This window comes from Daktulosphaira vitifoliae, unplaced genomic scaffold, assembly GCF_025091365.1.
Source record: "Daktulosphaira vitifoliae isolate Bord-2020 unplaced genomic scaffold, ASM2509136v1 Scaffold_1, whole genome shotgun sequence".
NCBI lineage: Eukaryota > Metazoa > Arthropoda > Insecta > Hemiptera > Phylloxeridae > Daktulosphaira > Daktulosphaira vitifoliae.
In genome coordinates, this window is record NW_026099572.1 from 5,040,446 (window position 1) to 5,064,058 (window position 23,613).

Genomic DNA, 23,613 nt, shown 5'->3' on the forward strand with positions numbered 1-23,613 from the left:
TTATACTCATTTTGCACTTTCGAAACATTAAAAATTTTGTAAGTTTTTTTTGGAGTTGTATAGGCCTCTTTAACTATAAAATATAGAATAATTAATATAATATAATACTGAAATAGAAAACAATTTTTGATTGTATGCGTACATAAGTTTCAAACTTTTACTTTCCACTTATTTGTTTCAAGAAAATAACAAATTCACGTGTTTGATAAATCTGGTACTGTTTCTCGACAATTTTTACCTGATTTTTCAAAATATAAATGTACACATAAAATGTTGACAACTTATGAGTAACGTTTATTTATTTTTCCGTTTTTCATTGACTCAGTTTAGTACTGCTACCAAACGAATACAAAGCAAGGGTTAATTTTTTGGTCGTTGATAACATAATACAGTTATGGAACGCGGACACGGAACGACATCTACACTCGTACCAATAAACATGACTTCTTTATGCATGTGTTTTAGTATAGGTCACACAACTCACGCTACATATAAATCATACCAGTGTACTATAGCGTATATTTTACTGGTATGTATACGTGTCTAGTAATAGTTTACAAAATAAACCTGAACATCTCATTTTCTTTAATAATAATTTTGCGAGTAGTGTCTCGTTTTAACTTCTCTTGTTTCAGCCTCATCATAACTTTAAGTACTCTTGTTTTTAAATGTTATTCTTATTTCTTATGGCATTATTTTCCTTTAAAAATTTCATTTGTATTTTTAATACAAAATAATATAATCATGAAAATATTAATTATAAAAATTGACAAAATAAGTAATAAATATTTAAAAAACCCAGCACAGGGGGGTCGCGGCACAGTGGTGACGTGGCATAGTTGGATCAAGTATAATGATATCTGACAGTCATTAAAATCACTATAAAAAAAAAATGCTTCGATGCAAATCTTTAGATAGTGTTTAATTTTAAAAAATTGGTAAATTATTCCAAAAGCAACATGATCTGCTAGTTCCGTATTAATATCCTGATTAAGATAANTCTGCTAGTTCCTTATTAATATCCTGATTAAGATAAAGTATGTCGAATGAAAAAGGGATTATTAAAAAATATTATTTCTCATAAAAAATTTTGTTGATCCATACATTTTTCAATAAGTATAGCATTATGAAGTTAAAAATAAAAAATATAAAATCGAGATTTTTCACACGAAAATAGCATTCGGCAACCATTTTTGCCGTGAAGACAAGTCTAGAGTCAATTTTTTTTTTTTTTAAATTAAAGTATATTACATTAGCTTTAATTTAAGATATATATAAAAGTGTCAGACCTTCCGGAACATTTTCAAAAGTTAAGTTGAAAAAGTTAATTTTTTGTGAAAAAGTTGTCATTTTAAACCCCCCCCTGTGGGCAAGTTAAATGTCAGATTCACAAAAAATATATACCAAATGATAGATAAAGATATCAAGCATATATAATAAAAAATTTTATTGATATGTTCATTTTTGAAAAAGTTACGGCAGTTTTTAGTAAAAAAAAATTTCGAAAATTTCGAAAATTAGCGATTTTTAAATTTGTAATTTTTTTGGAGGTTTCCCCCATTTACGGGGAACGAGGGAAATTTTTTCAATTTTGAAGGGTAATGTCTTCGACTAGATACAATTTGTGATCTTTTGACGTATCGTTGAAAGAAATCGGTTCGGTGAGAGCTGAGAAAAAGTGGTAACAGACACAAAGAACAAAAAAAAAAAAAAAAAAAATACATCATAGTAAAACCAATACCTTCTCAGCTTCGCATCGAAGCTAAAAATAGTGTAGATATAAAAATACCTAAATACAAGACTGTTTTCATAAAAAAAATAATAATAATTTAATAGTCAAAGATTAAACATTTATTTTTCATGATATAATTGACTTACATTTTCAATGCGTAGAAATAAATACTAAATGGGCTTTCAAAACTCATGTCAAGTGTTTGTAAGTATAGTATATCTAAACTACCTGTGTCCATAACGGTTTCTAAGTACATTATACAGATTTCGCTTGTTCTACTAAGCAGATTATTAAATTTATTTTTACAATACATTTAAACCGTAATCATTATAGATGATTGTTTTAAATACGATTAATTTAAACATCACGAAAACAAATATAAACGTAGCAGATTACAGAATTAATGATTTTAATCACTGACAGATACTATTGATATCTATTATTATTTGATATCATAACAAATCAAATATCAAAAAAATACTTCAAACGCTATACTTAAAGTTTTTAATTTTTAATTTAAAAATTATTAAAAAAACAAAATAAATTTATCTCATTGAAAGTAAAGTATAGAATTTTGTTTCATTGAATTATTCGATTTATACTCAAGTGAAACTTAAGTTACAATTTGATTTTACAATTAAAATAGTCAACATTTTTCTGTCATGAGAACGTACAATTTTATTATTGGATTTTTGTATTAGCTGTTTCATTATAATCAAGTTGTTTACTAGTTAACATATTTTGTTAAGCCAATTAAATTAAATGCATTAAAACTCGACACATTAGGTGGTCAATTTGGTAATAAAATAACGCCAAGTTATTTATATATAAATATTGTGTACAAATGAAATCGAACAAAGGTTTCTGATAAAACAGATTGTGACAAAAAGGAAAATAGAATTATTCTATGAAGTGTATAGAGGTTGACTAGTGATATGTTAATTAAAGGTTATAGGTATAAAAACATATAATAGATTTCTAATTTTATTATTGTTAATAATATTCAAAAACCTCCAAGAGGGTTAAACATATTTGAATTGAGCGGAATGGAAACTACAATTGTTCAAAAACCTATAAATCTAATCGTAAATCGAAAAACATTTTAAAAGAGTTTTAGGAATATTTAAACTATTAAAGATGATTTATGTTAATGTTGTATATGGAAAAATAATAATTTTTGGAGGAAGAAATCGAAAATTTGCTCGAGTCTAGCTTTTTATGGTCTTGTGCTTGTATAATTCAAACTTTGATTATTATTAATTACTCTTAAGCTAAAATATAACCCTCTAATATCAAGGGACTCGTAAATTCTTACCAAAACTTTTTTAATAAGAATTACAACATTAACATTAATGATATCGTTTAGTATCATATAAGCAGTGCTGACGCTTCTATCTAATTTTGGAAGGTTTCATACTTATGAAATAATTGGTAAGATAATTTTATTTAGCCTTGTAGAGTAAGACGAGGTAATATTATAAGATCAAGAAGCTATGATATTTTTGGGTTCAAAAATGGATTTATAATCTGAAATTTACTTCCGTGTCTTGCCTAGTAAGAAACTTTTTTTCAATTGTCTCTTTCATGTATTAGGAACAAAATATGGGTTTTTCTAAAATTTGTAATCTTAACCCAATTATAATGTATGATGACAAAAACTATTGTAAATCATATATCTCTTATGAATGTATGAAATTCAAAAAAGAAAGTTAAATATAGCAAATATAATTAAAAATAACGTACGTGCACATGCAATAATATTAGTGAAGACCAATGTGTACCATAAGAGACAATTTAGCAAGGATGTTTCTCTATAAATGACTAATTTTGAAAAACACTGAATCCGTTCTCTTTTCCGATTCTTTATTTTAATTCGCCTTACACTACATCATTAAAAATTGAAAGAGAAAAACAAATAATTTTCATTCTCCCTAAAAGCAGAACTGAAATTGGTAGTTTTGTGGTATTGAAAATAGTTTTATTAATTTTCGTTACATTTTCTACTTCAATATTGTATGAGTTTTTTCGTTTTGTTAAAAACAAACACCTTTTAGTAATACAATTTATATTGTCGCAAGTTTTTTTTAGCTTTGTTTTAATTTTATTATGGTCATTTTGTTTTTCAGTGGGCGTAGCATTGCAAAATTAGTACTTATTTAATAGTCTCTACTCATTCGCTGATGCAGACTTCAAATTAGATCCTTAACATAAAAGTATAATAATTGCATAATAAATTGTAATTAATATTTCACTATAATAGGTACTTATAGTACGTAGGGTTTGAATCGAAATACATTGTTTTGTTTTTACGTTATTCCATTTAAAACGCCTTGGATATATTTATCGTTTTGTGATATCAAAACAATATCAATTTATTATGTTTTACGTTTATTGGTATTCAAATATTATACATTTTTATGCTTTACATTTTGGGAATTTTAAAAGTTATTGATAATTTGTTTACATTAATAAGAAATAACCAGTTATTGCTCACAAGTAAGAATTTACTCGCTTAGTTTTTATGATTTGAAACACTAGCTTGCTCGTAGTTACATTTTCACCAAATTCATTAAACATTATAAATTATAACGAATCATTAATATGTTTTCTGTTTAATTTTGTTGTATTTCGTGTTTAGTTATGTTTGATGTTTTGATTTTCTTTTTTTTACGTTTAAAATTATGTATTGTTTGTCATTATTATATATTTTTCGTTAATCGTTCACGATTTTTTGTTTTTATTTTACGATTTCAAAATTTTTTTTTTAGCAGTTTTAACATTATAATCATATCGTTTTGAAAACGGTTTCAAGTCTTCATTGTGCATAAAAAAATATAATATATTTTTGTTTATGAGAACGATAACGCTTTTCAGGTTAACTCTTGCAAAGTAAACAAAGGAATTTAGGAAATGCATAATAAGACATTATTTTAAATTAAATTTTCACAATTAAAATCCTGATGTTTGTACTCCCACATAGTATCATGTGCTAATTTAAATAAAAAGCAAACAAGAATAAATAAATCAACCAGCATTTTATACGTTATTCATAGTATTAAATATTTTGCTTACGATTAAGAGATTTTTAATTTTACTTTGTTTTACTATTCACGATTGAATAAATGTTATTTTTAATGTAATAATTGATATATTGTTCAACGCATCTATTCGAAAATTTATTTTATTAAATATTTTATAAATTGAACAAAATAGGAAGTTTAAAAAAAATGATATAAATCGTATTTACAATTTATTAATGACGATATTCAGTTTTTTGGTAATGATTTTCTTCCATTGTAAAGTTTTTTTATGTAACATTTGGCTTAATTATCATTATCGAAATTTAATTCAATTTGCTTGTTTAAGACTTAAACAAGTCTTAAATTAAATTGAAAAAAATACTACGTAAATAATGATAGTCTTTAATTACGAAATGAGACGAAGTTGCGCATTATACACTCTATTTGTAATAATTTATTTAATCATTATTAATAGTTTTAATTATTTTTTTTTTTTTTGTAGAAAAAAATATTTTTATGAAAATAAATTGTATGTTTTTAAAGTAATAAAAAAGTAGTAATTTTGTTGTTTAGTTGAATTTTTTTTTTTTTGTTATCATTCTTATTAGTTAGGTAAGGTAAAAAAACGTTCAATTGACAGCCACTTAGAGTATTTAGTACTTATAATTTACGTTGTTTCTTGATTGAATATATATATACATCTTATTCAATTGTCAATATATCAAACTAAAATACTATTCTTTAGAATCGAGGAATGAAATAGGATTTATGAAAATTTATTTTGTTTTTAAAGAACATTAAATATTTAATTGGTTTTAGTTATAATACATTGAATGATTTAATATCAACTATGAAATTTATACTGTTAGATATACATTATGATATATATTTATATATATATATCATATATAAATATATATTTATGATTTATAGTACTAATTCTTGAATTTTATTTAACTTATGATGCTATTTCAATAAAACATCAAATTAAATTGAATTATATTTTGCTTGCTAAAATATATGTGTATTTTGTATTATTATGTGTTGTTTTGATCCTTTTGAGATGGGTCATCGTTAAAACTCTAAACGAGGCTTCTGTAGATTCCCACTACTGTTTGGACATCAGGATTTCAAGTTAACTGGTAGGTATTAAATTCTTCGTTTGTGACATGTATTTCATGGAGTTTTTTCATTATAAAACCATCCCTATGTCAATATGTTGTGCCCTAACTTAAGATTAAATTATATCAAAGTTACTGACCATATATTTATGGTCAATTGTTGTTTAGTTCCACCAAATTATTAGAAGATCATCATGCATAATTGTTGTGAGTAAAAATAAAATGATTTAGTTTTTTTTATTAGAAAAACTATTTTATGGCATCAAACGATTCTATAATAACTCACTATAATGTACCTTAATAAAAAAAATTTACTTGGTAGTAATTTAAAAAAGTACACTTCGAGATGTTAATGAAATTTCATATGCTTTATAAATGTAGGCCGATAAAACTTTAAACACACATGGTGAGATAATTTGTCAATATCTTGATAAAAATGCTGCAGTCACTGCGTTAATTACTGTCAACTATCTGTTAACTTCTTACAGCATATCTGTATAGATAAATTCGTTTCAGATTATCAATACATTCTAATTATTATTTTAAATAATTATTTAATTAGCCTCTTCATTTATTAAAGGTCGTTAATGAAAATTAATGACATAATAAAATAATATTGTTTTCTTGATGAAGTAAATAATAGCTCGTAACAAGTACGTCGTCAGTAATACAATACCAATAAAAAGTTAACTAAAATTGCTCAAGTTAGTGTCAATTTTAGATTCTTTACGTTTCTTTGTTATTAAAATCTGTGCTTGAATATAACTCAATCACAGACTTGAGTGATACATAAGTGAAGTACTCCTAGTCAACATTCAAACTCTATAGATGTGTAACATATAACCTATAAGCACACTGTACACAGCGCCATACATCAAGACTTGTTTTTGTGGTCTATTTCTATATAACATTTCACGAGCTCGTTATTTTGAATACATTATTATGGGTGTGACATACCATCATGTCATTATTTAATATTTCTGTTTTTATTATGATCCGATACCTTTTAAACTTGTCAATATAAAAAAAGTTTTTTTTTCATTCAATTTAAGGCGGCTTTCTTATTATAAAACAATAATTTTTCATGAGTTTCATTACTAGCAAATATATATATCGTTAAATTTCCCAAACATTGTTTATTCCACATACAATCTAAATTTGAAAGAAAAAAACATTTTATCGTCTTTTAAAATATAAACGAAAAGTAACGCCAAATTCACCAGAATTGAGCTTACATATTATTATTAATAAAAAGTAAACCTACATTACTTGCCAAATTGTATTGCTGAATATATTGCGTGACCGTTTTAGTAATAAAAAAACATATATATATATATGTGTCGAGCACCTCTTGTACTAAAAATACAAGCAGCCTTCAGTAATAAGAGGTCGTGAGTTTTCTAGGTATGTAAAAAAATACAAAGGCCTACCGCTGAGTGATGTAGGGTGGAATTTTTATTTTAAATCGTTAATGCTACGTGATGTACGAGTCCATTAAAAAACAATGCCGTTTCAACATGAATTTACATTAAAGTACCAAATAGGTATTCTGTTACTTCCATTTGCTGTTGATTTTAATTAGCATACTCTAGAACTCATTCACACAGTAATAATTTACTCAATGCATTGTGCAATAAACAAATGGAAACGTTTATAAGATTGTATTGTATAGAAAGTCGGGTGTATTGTGTTATTACACCCTTAATACTTAGTACGCTTGAAATGGATCAATACATTTTCTCAAAATAAAATAATTTATCCCGCATGTAGATGCGAAGTAATTTCAGTTATTTACAAAACAAAACTATAACCTCATTATGTATACCTTTAATAATGTTTTATGGATAAAGAGTCTTAAGAGAATTATTTTAAGGCAATAACAAAATTAAAAAAAACGTCAACAAACAGACTAGTAGAGTAAAATATCTAAAGTAATCTGTAATATGCTACAAACAAATAATTATTTAACGAAAAAATTGGGGGATCATTTTTAAACATTTACACCGTATGCTGTACTTTATCTGAGGTGCAATTATTTAGCGTATAAATAAATAGTTATACTAAAATGTCTCATGACAAGTCAATTACCACCAGTCAATATGATCGCGTGGAAAATAAACAAATATAAAACGTTTTCTTTCGCCGCCTTTTTCAAACCTAAATTGTTCGATATTTAAAATGTTTTCATTGCATTTTATCACGTTTAGACAACGAAGTTCTAGTATTTAGCATCTACATGTATTAAATAATTTATTCAATCAATAATATTTACTAGAAAATATATTAATGCAATAGTTTTTAATAAGTCATTCGATAGAATTTTTAAGTAATTTTAATGAAAATCTAATAAAATGTAAATAAATGGTATAAAATTATTCAATAATTCAGTAATAATTTATTCCATGATTTAATAAAATATCGTTTTTTAAGAGTCCGTCACCTCATAATAAAAAGGTTTCAACATTTTGATGTAAATTATTTTTCTCGATAAAAATATTAAATAATTTATAATGGATTTTTCGATCTTAACTAAAGTCGTTACACTCATTACTCTGGAGTTAACTTAAACAACAAAAATTAAAAGTTTTATATAAAACTGCATGATAATTTTATCAAAAAGAAACTATCTACTGTTAAGTAATTTATTTTTCGTTAGAACGTTTTCATTCTAAGCTGACGAGTTTATAGCACCTAATATATATATATTACAATTAATTGCCATCATTTTTTTAATATATTGCCTATACTATTCAGTTTTGATTCATGTCAAATATGACACATATTTTTAATAACTCATCATATTTCACGTCTGTAACTCAACATATATAGCAATTTTGTTTAACAGAAAAGGTGATATTCTGTATAAATATTTTATATTAAAATATTTAAACAATTTTGAAAATGGCACCATTGGGCGTTAACTTTTAACATAAAATCTTTCAAAATATCTTATAATTCAAAAAGGTTTGCTATATTAATTTTTTTGTTGATTTTACACCACAAACAATAATTTAAACTGTGTACAACAATCAATGTGTTCTACACATTTTTTTCTGAATGTTTTAGTATAAAGTTCAAAGTAAATGGGAATTTGGCAAAGCAACTATTAAGACTTCATTTTAGATAATCGCAATAATTTGTTCAACTATTTCGAGTCGGAATTCAATATAAATTAAGGTATATGCTTGATATTTTTATAATCAAATTTTTAAACTATTCCATTTAAATGTTCCTCTATGAATTTATCTCTTTTCTCAGACATTTATCTTTAATGATATAGTCAAATTAAGATACATGGAAAATAATATTTTTCATTTTTCAAAAAAAGAAAATAAAAATAAAATTTAGACAGCTGTCCTTCTTTAGTTGATTTTAAATTTATTGATATTTATGTATTTTTTATGATTTTACCTTTAGCAATAAATAATTTACATTTTCTTTTACGTATGCCGTCACTCTAAGTGTGTTAAGCGTCCATCAAATATTTATTATGTCATTTTTAAAAACATAACGATATTCCAAGGCGTCAAGTGGCATAATTCCGAGTAAAATTATAGTTTCAAGCTAAACCGAAAAGCTTCAAGCTTTTTTTTATAAAAAATTACTTTCATTTAGATGTTTATTCTCATTTAAACCTTTGACAGTCGCATAATAGTTGTTTATCCGTTAAACATCCAGTGGAAACTGGCTAGAGGAAATTAATTTACAGGATTTATTTTGGAAATGCCAACAAAACAACATGCAAATACTTCAGGTATGTATCTTGCTGTCAATAACATTATTAGAATAGCTAAAAATTGTAATTTAATTCAATGCAATCGAACCTGTAAATTTCCGTTAAAAAAAGTAATAATAATAAAATGATTTCAAAGCGCATCAAGTATTATGGTTACATAACTTTTGATAGCTGTGTATTATTTGCTTTTCGTGTCAAAAGAATATAAAAATATTTTTTTTCAATTGTGAAAATGGTAAGTAAAGAAAAAATATATTGAATTATATTGACCTAGGGTGGTATAATATGGTTTTTATTTACTAGTTATTACCAATGTCCAACACATTTTCCGTTGACTTTTAGTTACTCAGCTAACACTGTTTACACATCATTATTTATTGAACTTTAAGAAAATAATGAAAATAAATATATTCAAAACATGCATAAGCTTGATTAAAAAAAAATTCGTACACGTGTTTAACATACGCTATTGTAATTGCGACATTGTGTAAAACACACATTATACTTAAATGCATTTTCATATTCAATGTGTTCTACGGCTAATCATACGGAAAATCTAAATTTATACCTTAAAAAAAGATAATTTTGAAATGAGATATTCAAATTGATAAATTTTAATTTTAATAGTTACGGGCTACTCGCAATTGAAAAAGTCAGAAAATTGTAAATATCCATTGATGTTTGACAAAAAATAACTTGCAAAAATTAATTTTTATACCACTTTTTTCAAATCAGCAATGCTAAGTTGTCACTACAGTGACTTTGCAGTGAAGTGGTACTACTACGGCGTAACAAGACGTTTAACCCAGTGCGTGTTTAGTGTTTTGATACGAAAAAATCGGCATAAAACTTTTTAGAAGAAAAACATTTTCGATGAGATTTGGAATTTATGAGTTATAATTTATTACACTCGCGGGATACGTTTCAACGGTGTACGCAAACGGAAGAGATTGAAACTGCCATTGCCGTAGAAAGACGTGCGAGATCCATTTGACTGTAATACACGTGCGCTTTCATAGATGTGTATGGGAATTTAATCTTCACAACCATTATGAATGCTGAGGGCAATAGCCCCGACGAAAGTCTTTCGCAAAATACCCCCACCACAATGCGTCGTCGCCAATATACACCACCGCGTACAGAGCGAATTTGCTTCCCCATTATTCAGCTAACAATATTTCCGACCGATCAATAAATTTTAGCAGTCATTTTTCTTTAAACGCACTCGACTTTTTTTTTTCGACCCATCCATCTATTTTTGTCTAAAAAACATAATTATTGATTTTTACAGCAGCAACCCACGCGATTGGTTCATAAATTATGAAGTAGTCATATGTAAAATAGCCCTCGGAATGTGTAATAGTCACATTTCCTCGAGAAAACGAATTTTACAAAAGCCATACAATTTCTCGGTGGTAACCAACCTAGCTGAACTGAATTGAACCGATAAGTTAGTATAAAAAATATTATATGTATAACTTCAAATGTTGTATAAAATCTTATTTATTGAGGCTGGTCTCATTAAAGTGACTTAGTTTTATAATTCTAATTTACGTGCGACGGTACACAAGGTTACCATGTACACAGCAAACTAATTCTAGAAGTCGGTCGATAACGTTTGACGTTCGAAAACGGAAAGGAGTTGGACGGACTAATATATTAGCACACAGTCCGCCGCAACTGCCTTCCCGATTTCGCGGCGTCGCAACCACAAAATCCAATTAAAATTAAAAGTACCGATTTGCTCTGCTCGGCATAAGTTTATAAATCTTAAGTACAATCCATTACCTTAATAATATAAACACATAATTCTAAATTAGACCTTAATAATGATGACGGTCCCGAATTGCAATGATTAAATTGTATACAAATAATTAAATAGTGTACATAAAAATGATGCTAATACATGTGTATATTATTTTTCAATTGATTACACAAGAAACGCCAACGGTAACAAGAATAACTGTTGGCATTTAATAAATAATTCTATTATTGAAATTGATAAATGGAAACGGATAAAAAATCTATAAACTAATCAACACTTATCTATTATTTTAAATGATATTTCTCTTAATATTCAATTGAAAATGTGTTTAAAGAAATAAAATTATTAATAATGCTGTTGATGAGCTTTTATTTATAAAAGTTAGAAAAACTTATTGTAAGGTTTGTGGTATATTTTTGTTTTACTTTTTATTTCATCAATTTTGAACATGAGTTATAAAAAGAATTTCATTTGGGAATGCGACAGTCATTAATAATTGTTGTAGCTGAGAAACCTAACCTCACGCTAATTTATTTCTGTGAAGATACTCCAACTGCTCGTATAAATTTGACTTGTATGGTACAAATTGGATTTAAGACAAATAGTACTGTACTAACGATGTGAGAATGTATAAATTATTGTAACATCAATAAATTATATTTTTCAATAGGACCGCTTAAGAAACCAGACGTTTTAGTGTATTTAGGACTAAGTGGCTTAGTAAGTGTACACTTATTTCTGTTAAGTATATCGTAAATTATCGAACGGTGCACCTGAGGTAAATGTAAATGCATTGCAAATTTACCATTGGCCATTCTAGTAAAACTTTTCCTCTTTCGTTTAGCGCTTTAAAGATTTCCAGGTTAACACCAACTAAGAAAATAAACGTTTGCGGGTAAGTACATATTAACGCACTCTGCAAAGTTTTGAAAGCGTACATATTATTATTCGCGAACGTCCCCTTTGTTAATAACCAATGCAGGGTAAATGTGCTAAAGAAACTTGTCAGCAGTAAAAGTAAAAAAACGATACTTGGAAAGTAGTAGTATGATGTAATATAGTTTTCAAGGTTGCATAGAATTTTGAAAGTGTTAAAATTATATATGTTTTAAATAGTTTATCGAAACACTCATTCACAGTGACACAATAGAGTTTTCAGCAACATAAATACAGAATATTTAACTTGTGATCTCTTGGGAAACTTAAAACGGTATAATAATAAGAAAAGTTGTACAATACTTATAACGGTTTAAGAATCATATCAAAAAGCCTTTACTTTCATAAAAACTCAAAATAATAACAAAGATCTTTTAAAAAAAAAAAAAAAACATTTTTCATGCCACCATAAAAAAAAAACTTAAAAATGTAAGATTAAATTTATAACCTTTGATTATATTTTTTATTTAAAAATAGTACGAAATTTTTACTTAAGTGGTCAAATTACTCGTACATTTTATAATTATAGAGTAATTTTAATAGTACACACTTAGCTATTATAAAATCTTATGAAATTTTATTTTTAAGAATTTTTCACTTTATCGAGTATTATTTTAATAAAAAAAATATCTGGATAAATCGTTGTATATTTCACCCTCCTTTTTTTTTTTTAATTTTTTTATATGTTATCTTTTATGTTTTATGAGGTCAATGTGTCTTTTCAAATATTTTAGTACGGTCCATTAATCAACTAGAATTCATTGCAAGAAACAGCAAAAATTGAAAAACATTTTGTATTGCTGATACTCGACAGAACTTTATTTTATTACTTATATAAGTTTATTTTTTATAATAATTTTAACGTATCATGTAAACATTATTTCAAAAAGTAAATAATTAAATTGCTTTTATAAATAAAGTAGTATTAATGAGTTTGCAAAATGTTGTTAGTTTTTTAATTATTTGAACCATTCTTGATATATATATATATATATATATAGTATGTATGTATCACTAGATACCTTGAAATTCTTATACTCAATCACTCAGATGTCATATTTATTTTAGCAAGTTACAATACAGCATTAAATTACATCATTAGACACTGTGTACTTCGATAAAATGCTAATTTTTTAAAACGTTTTTGCGTGGGAAACTCACGAGGAACACAATGAAAATTAACCCAAAAATGAAAATACTGTACACATACCTGAGTGTCGTTCCACCAAACATGCAGTCGATAGTTTCGCAACAAAGTTGGATTCTCGTTTATGTGATCCACGGCCAACTTTACGGCTGGCATGACACCCCTGCCGACTCTTCCTTCCGGTATGCTTCCAGACACACGGCCGCCAAATGGGAAAAATCCTGCGATGTAAACGTCGTGTCGTTTGTTGGGCGTAGGCCGTTGTCCGAACGCAGTTACCGCATACCACGCTAACAGCAACCACACCCTCATCACCAAAACCTGAGAACATTAAAAATCGAAAATTAAATCCAGAATTCATAACTAGTGCGTTTTATTATGTCCAAAAACAAGTGAACAAGTACACTTAAAACCCTATAGATTATTGTGTTCTGTTAAATAAATATTTTTTAAAATGGCCTTGATTTAACATAGTTCAGTGTAAATGTAAATATTAAGGGAAAATGGACTTTTCTGGTTCTAATAAAATTACACATTACATACAGTTAGTAAAGTTCGAAACTCCTATTTTATGTATCATTATAATACCCCTACATGTTTATTAAAACGAATGACATGTGTTTACACGATAAGTTTAATTTATATTTATCACTTTATTCATGACATGTACATCAACAATTATTAACAGTTGACTAAGTTATTTTCACACTATAATTAAGAACATTTTAGCGCCAAAAAAAGAAACAAAAAAATTGGAATAACGTATCTGAAATAACAATAAAATAAAAAAAAATTGATTATATCTTTTAAAATAGTAACAGTAAGTTAGAAAATATGTCAATACCATTTTTAATAAAATTTATAGGCGCAATTTAGGACCGTTCAGTCACTGACTTAGCGCTGATGTTCAGCCGCGCTATTTTCTGTTAGTTTCCGGATGGGTGACCATATGAAAACTTTAACAGAGACACACGCCTTGTCCTCTTACTGGTTCCTTCGTTTATAACGAGGTTGAGACAGGTCGACAGCCGGTATAAAAATCCTGTCAAATAATAGTAAAGTTGAATAAACCTAAAATAGTTGGGATAGGCGCAATACAAAAAAAATATTTGAAGGATCTAACTTAGATTCTCGTCTCTTCCTTAAAAATAATTATATATAAGTTTTAGTATATAAATATATACTAAATCCTTAGTATATATTATTCCTATATTAATCTCGATAGAAATCCATCAAAATTTTAAATGACACTTTTTCTACAAGTTTAAACAATAAAATTAATTTTGTAGTTTCCTTTAATTATATAACATAATATATTGATTGAATTAATTGTACAGACTTCAGGAAACACCGATTAGTAATTTTCAAATAGTAGCCGAATGCCAACCCAACCCAACCGAAAACGTGAAGTAATTTACAATTATAGTTCCATTTGTATAGCTGTATAATTTTATTGACTACTATAGATAGTAAGAAAGATAGTTATGAAGATATCCTATTTTAACACAAGCGTACCTAAAATTTTATAATAAAACTATTGATTAATTTTATTAGATTTCTAGACAAATAACAATAAGAAGCATGTTATTTTTTTTTCTATAGTTAAAAACTTATTTTATCTCGGAATAATTACATAATATTTTTTTAATAAAATATTTTTTTGAGGGCTATTAGACTCTATTTATCATTATATATAATATTCAAATACACAATGTTAAAAATGAGCATTAAAATATTTTAAAGTTTACAACATAAAATAATAGAAACTATAATTATAAATAATTCAGATTATAAAACTTTTAAATTTACATCATTTAATGATGTAAATTTAAAAGTTTTAAATTAGGTAATTACTTTAATGTTTAAACGTAAATAACTTTATTTTAAAACTACAAAAAATAAAACAATACAATGAAACTAAACATAAACAAGATAATTTAGCATTGTTGGTTATGTTGGTATTTAATCTTAATCCTTATTGTTGCAAATTATTTCAAAAAGCACGGAGTAATTCACATTCACAAAGGTTAGGAATTTAGGGTTAACAGTTAGATAGATTTGTTCAGCATTGTCAGTATCATTAAAATACAACAATAATTGTACTACAGGATTTAGGATATAACTTTCAACTTTCACAAGAACGATAAACTTAAACATAAATGTGTAATATTATTTTGAAGTAACGAGCCAGTAAAGATAATTAAAAAAAAAAAAATGAAAAATAGATTACAATATTAATTTTTCAACGGAAAAGTTTTTTATAGATAATTAACAGACACAACTTAGTATTTTCAATGTATAATTAATTATCAATTTAGATAAACTGTTCTTTAAAAGACAAACTAATTTAAAAAACCTAGTTGTTCCTTTATTAAATATACATATACATATATAGAGTGTTCTATAAGTATGGAAACAGGTCAGTTATAACAAGCAATAAGTACAATAGAAACCCGTTCTATTACTCAAGACCCTATATATAGTGTTTTTTAAGTATTTTTATTCTAATTAAAACGTCAATTAACTATATAGTGAATTAAATTGTGTATATTATTATTTGTTTTAAGTTAGTCGTTATCATTCATTTTCTAACCACTTTTTAAAGCAAAAACAATCAGTTCAAACATTCTTTAAAATTTTTTAAATTACATTCATATTACTAAAAAAAATTTGTTTAACTATTTTCTGTTAGTACACAATTAATCATCATACATTTTTTCGTAAGTGTGAAATTTTTTTAAGTTTGTGTTTTTATTAAATATCAATATTTTTTTGAAAATATATTTGTTGTTTTTCGTCACAATTTTCTTGTAAATTAAATCAACTTCCAATAGAAAATATTTCGTTACATCAGTTACAAGGATTATAATGTACGTTTTAATGATATCGCTAATCCGATTCGGTTCACATAATGCATGTTTCTAGATTTTGTCACGTTGGCTCTAATATGTCATCAATGTTTGTAATCAGATTGGAGGTAAATAATTTCTCGTGCGATGTGTTCAGCGTAATTTAATCAATTCAATGTGTATGTTGTATACGTATACAATAACGTCACCGAACAAAACATATATGTAACCATAAAGTTATATTATGAAGACATTTCTATGTGTCAATCATAAGCCGTTTTAATTATTTTGGAATTGTTACACAAATTATTGTGTTAATGTAGACTAAAGTCAAATTGGCGATAGTTAAGCTCCTTAACTATCTTCAACTAAAAAAAATCAAGAATAAATTTAAAGTTTTTTTAAATTAATACCGACATCTAAAAACACAATGGTGTTTCGTGATCACTAAAAGAAGTGTTGATCCTTTGTTTCACTAAACGTTTTGCGAAACGTTGGATTACAATTTATAATTTCAAGAGAACTTTTATAAAAATCAAACAGCCCTTTTTACTGTGAATAGTTTACCTTGTGATTGAAGCACACGGATATGACAATGGTACAATAACATAAAGAGAGCAATGTAACGTACGATCATTGTTCCCTAGATTAAATTTTAAATAGTAATGCTACAAGAATCATAAAGTTGTAATGTTCAAATTTGTGCCCCATAGAGCTATTAAATTTCCACATGTATTACACGATTGACAATATAATATATTTCTTGTCAAAAAATAATGAGTTATTGCTAAAATTAATTGGCAGAATCGTCGGAAAATTCAATATATTTTAGAAAAGCAACTAAAGCGTTATCATATTTGAAGAACTAAACCAAAAATGTATGGTTCTAGTCTGTACCGACTATAATAAGACAGCAAAGTGTATTTTATTTTCATTTGTTATTACTCATGAAGAGGAATTCGATACAAATTTTAGGTTGTAAAATATTTAATATCCATGGTCTCTAATAAATAAAACACTAAGAGTTAAACATTTTACAGCACTTACAAGTATAATAGCTTAGCGAGCTCAAAAATAAATAAAAATGTATTTTGGAAACGGATTGGATATGAACTCATGTCAAAATAAAAAACATCATTATGAAATTTATTAAAATAAAATTCACTTATAGTATAGTATTAAAATCATTACAAATGTATAATTCAAGTTAGTAATCATAGCCAGACCATAATTTTCCTTTAATAATAAAACCTTGAACAAGCCAAAATATTTTTATAAGCATCTAATTTATGTCAATATCTTGGATAAATACTTTATAAATGAACGTAATGACATTATTTTGCTATGCATGACCGTGATCAGTGTAAGTTATGTTTTATTAAGTCTAAATATGTGGTATGCATATTAGATGGCGCATATATAAATTGTAGAATTTTTCCACTCCATCGGCTACTTATAAATGTAAATTAAATTTATTCTGCATAAAAGCAATACTACTTTGTTATACGGTATAGAGTAGGAAAGCCAATAATGACGTTGTATTTAGACCTCAACAAACGCCTAAATTATTCATCAGCTATAGGTTCTTGGGTACTGTTAGTGTGTGTGTGTGTGTGTTTACAGTTTACAAAAGGTATGAAGAGATTATTTTTTTAATCAAATGAGTAATATTTCATATATTTGAAGTAATAAAACTTTATAGCCGTTGGAGTTTTTTATACAAAATATACCATATTATTATCGATGAAATTTTTGAGGATAGTCTTATAAAAAATCAATAGGCTCTTAATTTATTAACGTTAAATAATTTTTATAAAATAAAAATAATGGCTTATAGTTCATAACGGGTATGCTATAATAAAAGCCAGACGTTTATGTAAGATTTGTACAAATAGTATAATTAACAAGTAAAATATTTATAAAATAAAAGTATATTTCATGTATGGAGCACGTTTAAATAAAATGGAAGGAATATATTACCATTAAATGGATACACAAACCTAGGATTATATTTTTTACCAACATTTCAGGCTTGACCAATATTATGTCAATTTTGAAAAAAAAAACAAGAAATGTTTTTTATTTAGTGTGAAAAGCTAAAATTGGATATTGTAAACTTTAAAAACTAAACTAGATTTATATTATATTACATTTTAACATTCTACTGAGTAAAATGGACAATAATAAAGATTTCCTTGTATTTTTCACTTTTCTATTCTAGTGCCTATGCATATATATTGTTTCATATAAATAACTTTTAGAACTATAATAAATTTATAATGAACTAAAACATAAGTAGTTATTTTAAAACTAAAAATAAATAAAAAAAGTATGGTATTAAATGGTTTTTTTTTTTTTGTATCAAGTCTAATATATCATTAACGCGGCGTTTTAGGTAGGCAATTTTAAGCCACACAAGCGTTTTACAATTGAGTCTTATAATTTACAAAAATTGTTATTTAAACATGTTTTTTGTTTCAGCAAAGATACCCCGATTGCCTCTAATTTAATTTTTTGCTTTTTGAAGTTTCGAATAGGTCTGCAAAAAGGTATCACTCGAATTCATTTAGAAAAAAATGAGTATCCCAAATGTGCCGTTCATTTAGAGCTTCCAAGTATGCTCAAACCAGTTCTATTTAATAAGTCAGTGATAGTCGTTATGAATTCATTATAAATTAATTTAACTTTTTTTTTTCACAAATATCTTCCTGTGTTTTTATTTTTACCAAATTTCGAATTACTTGCCTTACTAAGTTTACGTGGTTATGATCCAAATAACTCTCAATAATAACATTATACATTCTATCGGTTTTTATGTAGAATTTTTTTAATAAAATATCATACTTTAATAATTGATAAAATCTTACCCACGAATAATAATTATTTTCTTACTGTTCTGGCTTGTCATTTGATGTCATAATGACAACTTGAAATTTTGTGGAAACATGTCGTATGATACTTGTTCATTTATATCTAAGCTAACTCAAAATTATTACCGCGGACGCAATAGGAATGTAAAAATGAGGAAGTAATCGGTCTACGAAAAAGATAAAAATAAAAAACGCGATGCAGTAGCGGTAGACTCCTATTTTATCTGCTGTAAAAATTATTATTGTGCAATGGTTTTCGAATGTCTTGCAATGAACTAAAAAATAGTCAATTTTTATATTAGTCCTCTATTCACAGTGAATGAGTTCATTCATTAAAAGTAATCAAGTTCTTTGAACGAAAATTTTCAATGTATGTTGTTCTTGAAGTCACCGTTAATACCGTAACCCGTGACAACATGCAATTTTAAAACTGAAGGTGCCATGAAAACAAAATTATTTCGTAAGGAGCTTTGGACGGTTTTACGTTTATACTAAAACTGTAAGACGTATTAGCTAACCGGATTGGATATTTTGACATATTACACTGTCCTATTTTCTTCCGTCAAGATACTGATCGCATATTACCCATGTTATCTTAGTTTGACGCATTTCACTGGGTGATCTATTACAATAAGGTTTTAATTTGATAAACAAAAAAAAAAAAAATTTTAGTAGTTTCATAAATATTTTACACTATGTCATAGAATATTATATTTCAAAATATTTATGAGATTATTTTAACGGCGATCTAATCCAAAAAAAATCATAACTGATTTTATTATTAAACTGCATATTGTTGTAAAACCGAGAATATTCTATTGACGTCATCTAAATAAATTATTATATTCACTAAAAAAAATCAACTGTTTATATTTTACTCCCAATTGTAAATGAACCAGAGACATACGTGACACTCGTATAAAACATTAATTTTTTTCTCACCGTGGATTCGAAAAAAAATCCACTATGAAATCTTGGGATGCACTCGGGTGATATTTTTATGCGAACGCATTCGAGACATCAGAAAAAGGTAATTTTTCGACACGATCCGGCATATTCCCAATAAGATATACTTGAAAATTTAAAAATCAAAAAATTTAAAACAATTAATTTATATTGAAAAATATTTAACTTTAAAATCCACAAAAATATTCTCCGTAAAAACCGCGAATACGTATTTCAACAATCAAGTTATTATCATCACGATAAGTAAATAATGTTGTCACGAACTCTCGGCCGACAATATTATTTTATGTTGTATTTTTATGTGTGTGCTTACAATTTCGTTAGTTTTGATGCCATTAAAAAATGATGTTAGTGGTGACCCAAGTGTCACTGTTACCAAAGAGTCCAGTGTGTGACTGCTCAAGCATTTGCGTGTCAGAGCCTCTCCTCGGAATTTTGTCTCAAAAACTTTGTGTATTTAGTCCGTGTAAATTATTATTATTTTATTTTCTAAATTATTGTACAAGTGAGTCTACGCTTGGAATCCCTTTTCAATAATAAAAACTATTGTCAATTTCTTTTTATTCGTCTTGAGTATTATTCAATATTCCTATGTATACACTCATACATTTTTAGTCATGTTTCATTAAAAAAGAATACATGTATAAGCTACCAAGGTATTATCTTATGTAATATGTAGATGAAATATTTAAGAAAGATTAAATTGAATTTTAAATAAGTATTTCACATTTACTTTCAAAAGTAAAATGAAAATTTTAAAAATGATATTTTATTTGCCCCGAAGCAATAACATATATTTTATTGATGTGACGAGATGTATATTATTTATAAGTTACAAAAAATTATAATAACATCAACTATTAATATTCCACTGCACAAAAGCGCCTAACTTTTTATCTCTAAAGTAATACATTGTTATATTACAACACCTTCTTTAAAATGCAAATAATAGCATTAATAATTGATAAATAAAAAAGTCCAACGGAAAGTTGTTTTTTCTAATGCAAAAATGTTATAGAGATATTTAAAAGAAGTTTTTAAATAAAATCGATGATAATTAATATTATTACAAAATTGTAATTTTATTATTGTGATTGAAGAATAAAATAAAATAATGAAGTTTTTTTAAATTTTTATAAAATTAGCAATAATATGATATTAAATATCATATATATTGTTAAATTTTAACAATACAATGAATATTAAAGTAATGTTAATAAATGAAATAAATTAATGAGATTAATAATGAGTGAATAATTAAAAATTTACTAANGGCTTTATTTGAGTAATTACAATCTATACAATATGTACAATAAGCAATTATTAGAATATACAGACATAACATTTAAAACATGAAGAGACGTGAAAATAATTATAAAGAAAAATAATATTATTTTATATTTACTTATTAATTAAATAAGTAATCATTTTACAAATATTATTATTGATAATACGATACTTTTAAAATATTTATAGTGTTATAGACATATATATATTGATTTTCAATATACACCAATGAGAAATTTAACAAATCATAAAACCTTAAAAAAAAAAACATAACTGAAGAAAGTTATGTAAAATCGTAAGTTATATTAATTCAGTTAAATGCATTTGAAAAACATAATTAATTTTTCAGTAATCAATACACTCCATGAAACTTCTATAGCGAAACGTAACACGAATATTAACTTTGGTTTTTTTTTACATTTCATAAAGACAACCGTATCGCTTATGTTCATAAATTCCAATTACACAGTAACCTGTCAACCATTCAATTGTATTTTTCACAGTCATCGCACGTAAATTTATATTATTTTAACAGAGCGCTCATTTTTCCATTTGTTTAGGACTCACTAAACATTTGCCGGGTCGTTTAGATGACCCACTTTTACAAATTAAACAAATCTGATGGCACGACTGCAAATACAAAGCAATATTGTACACGAGAAGGGACGCCTTTACATGAATTGATTCGTCCATTGCTTTATTCTTCAGAGAAATCTGTATTGATTGAAATTAGAATCAAAAACAAACGCTGAACAAATCCCAGCGGTCAAGATATCCAGAAAACGCCATAAATACAAACAGACAAACCAACGACGACATTGTGTGTACATGCGGACACATATATTCCAAGGGCGTAGTGCTGACAATGTAGGCAACAACAGCACAGCAATATGGGTTGAAACAGTAGGGCCGTCCGGATTAACGGGTCCCTAAAGAATTGTAACACGGTACCGCTCTTGTCCGTTTATCCTCCTGAAACCGCGGTAACGGCAGCGATGGCATTGTCCATGCGTTTTATGAAAATATATTATGACAAAAAAATGTTCCGTGAATGAAAAACTAATAAATAAAACATGGAAACTCTCATCAATTTATTTATGCAAAATGTAGTTTGTTAAAAATTACTTTCCATTTATATTAGAGGTAAATGTACTCGTTTCGTAGACTTTTTTTTATGAAAATTATATTTTATGCATCATAAAGGTAGTAAGAAGATTTTGAAAGCGTACAAAGATATTTTATTTATCCTATTACAATGTCATAGGATAAATAAAATATTTTTAATAATAATTAATACATGTCATGTAATAATTATTATTTCATTTTAAATATCAAAATATTTGAAGCAATTTAAACGAAATTTTTAATTAAAATAAGAAATATTTATGTTCAATAAAACTTAAAGAAAATTTTAATCTTAATATAAAAGCGTCCGTCCTTAATCAGTCTTTTGAGCCAATTGGGTCAATTAAAATTTTTTGAAACTTTTGTTTAAAAGTCAACTAACCAAAGATGATAAATAATAATATAAATATTGTTAAAATGAAACGAATACTATTAACATGAAAGAGCTTCAACAGAAACCAATGCCAATTCGAAGGATTTTCAAATAAAACCAGAGTATAAAAAGTACTTAGTATTCATTGACTGTTCCTTGAAATCTCTTATTTTATCATTTCACATTCTCAAAAGATTATTTTATATAGAACCAATAAACATGTTCATTTCAAATAAGAGCAACTTTAATATATTCTTGACTCATATAACTATTTTAATGAAATTCCTATACTTAAAACGAAAATTTGAAATAAATTAATTCAATTCGTATATTATAAAAATTAAAATAGAATTTTATACATATTTTACTTAAATTTATTTTTACACAAATTATATTTTAAAATATTAAAAAGAAAGGTTTTTCTTTTAATAATTCCATAAAACAATAATAATAATACAATAATAAGAGAAGTAACTCAACTTCTTGTAATTTCTTTAGTTATATCTTTCATTCATTCAGCTGGTTTTTTCATTTAACGATTTTTACTGTAATTTTGTTGATGTAGGATCAATTGTACTATTTTTTTTATTATTTTATTTTTTTTTTTCTTTTCTCATTTTATTTTATTTAATTGTTAAGCTATAATAATACTTTGTATTGAAAGCTAATAAAAAAAAAAAAAAAAA

The 23,613-nt window shown here is 26.1% G+C and overlaps 1 protein-coding gene across 3 annotated transcripts in view; it reads right to left on the reverse strand.

Annotated features, from left to right (window-relative positions):
* Nucleotides 1-23,613, reverse strand: part of LOC126896092 (gamma-aminobutyric acid type B receptor subunit 2) — a 145,739-nt gene that overhangs the window by 45,006 nt on the left and 77,120 nt on the right. For all 3 annotated transcript variants that reach the window (XR_007701770.1, XM_050668549.1, XM_050668550.1), the window contains exon 3: nt 13,521-13,778. Coding sequence is in view for 2 of the 3 variants with exons in the window: in XM_050668549.1 (XP_050524506.1) it covers nt 13,521-13,769 (249 nt within the window). In the remaining variant the exon portion in view is untranslated. The remainder of the gene's footprint in view (nt 1-13,520; nt 13,779-23,613) is intronic.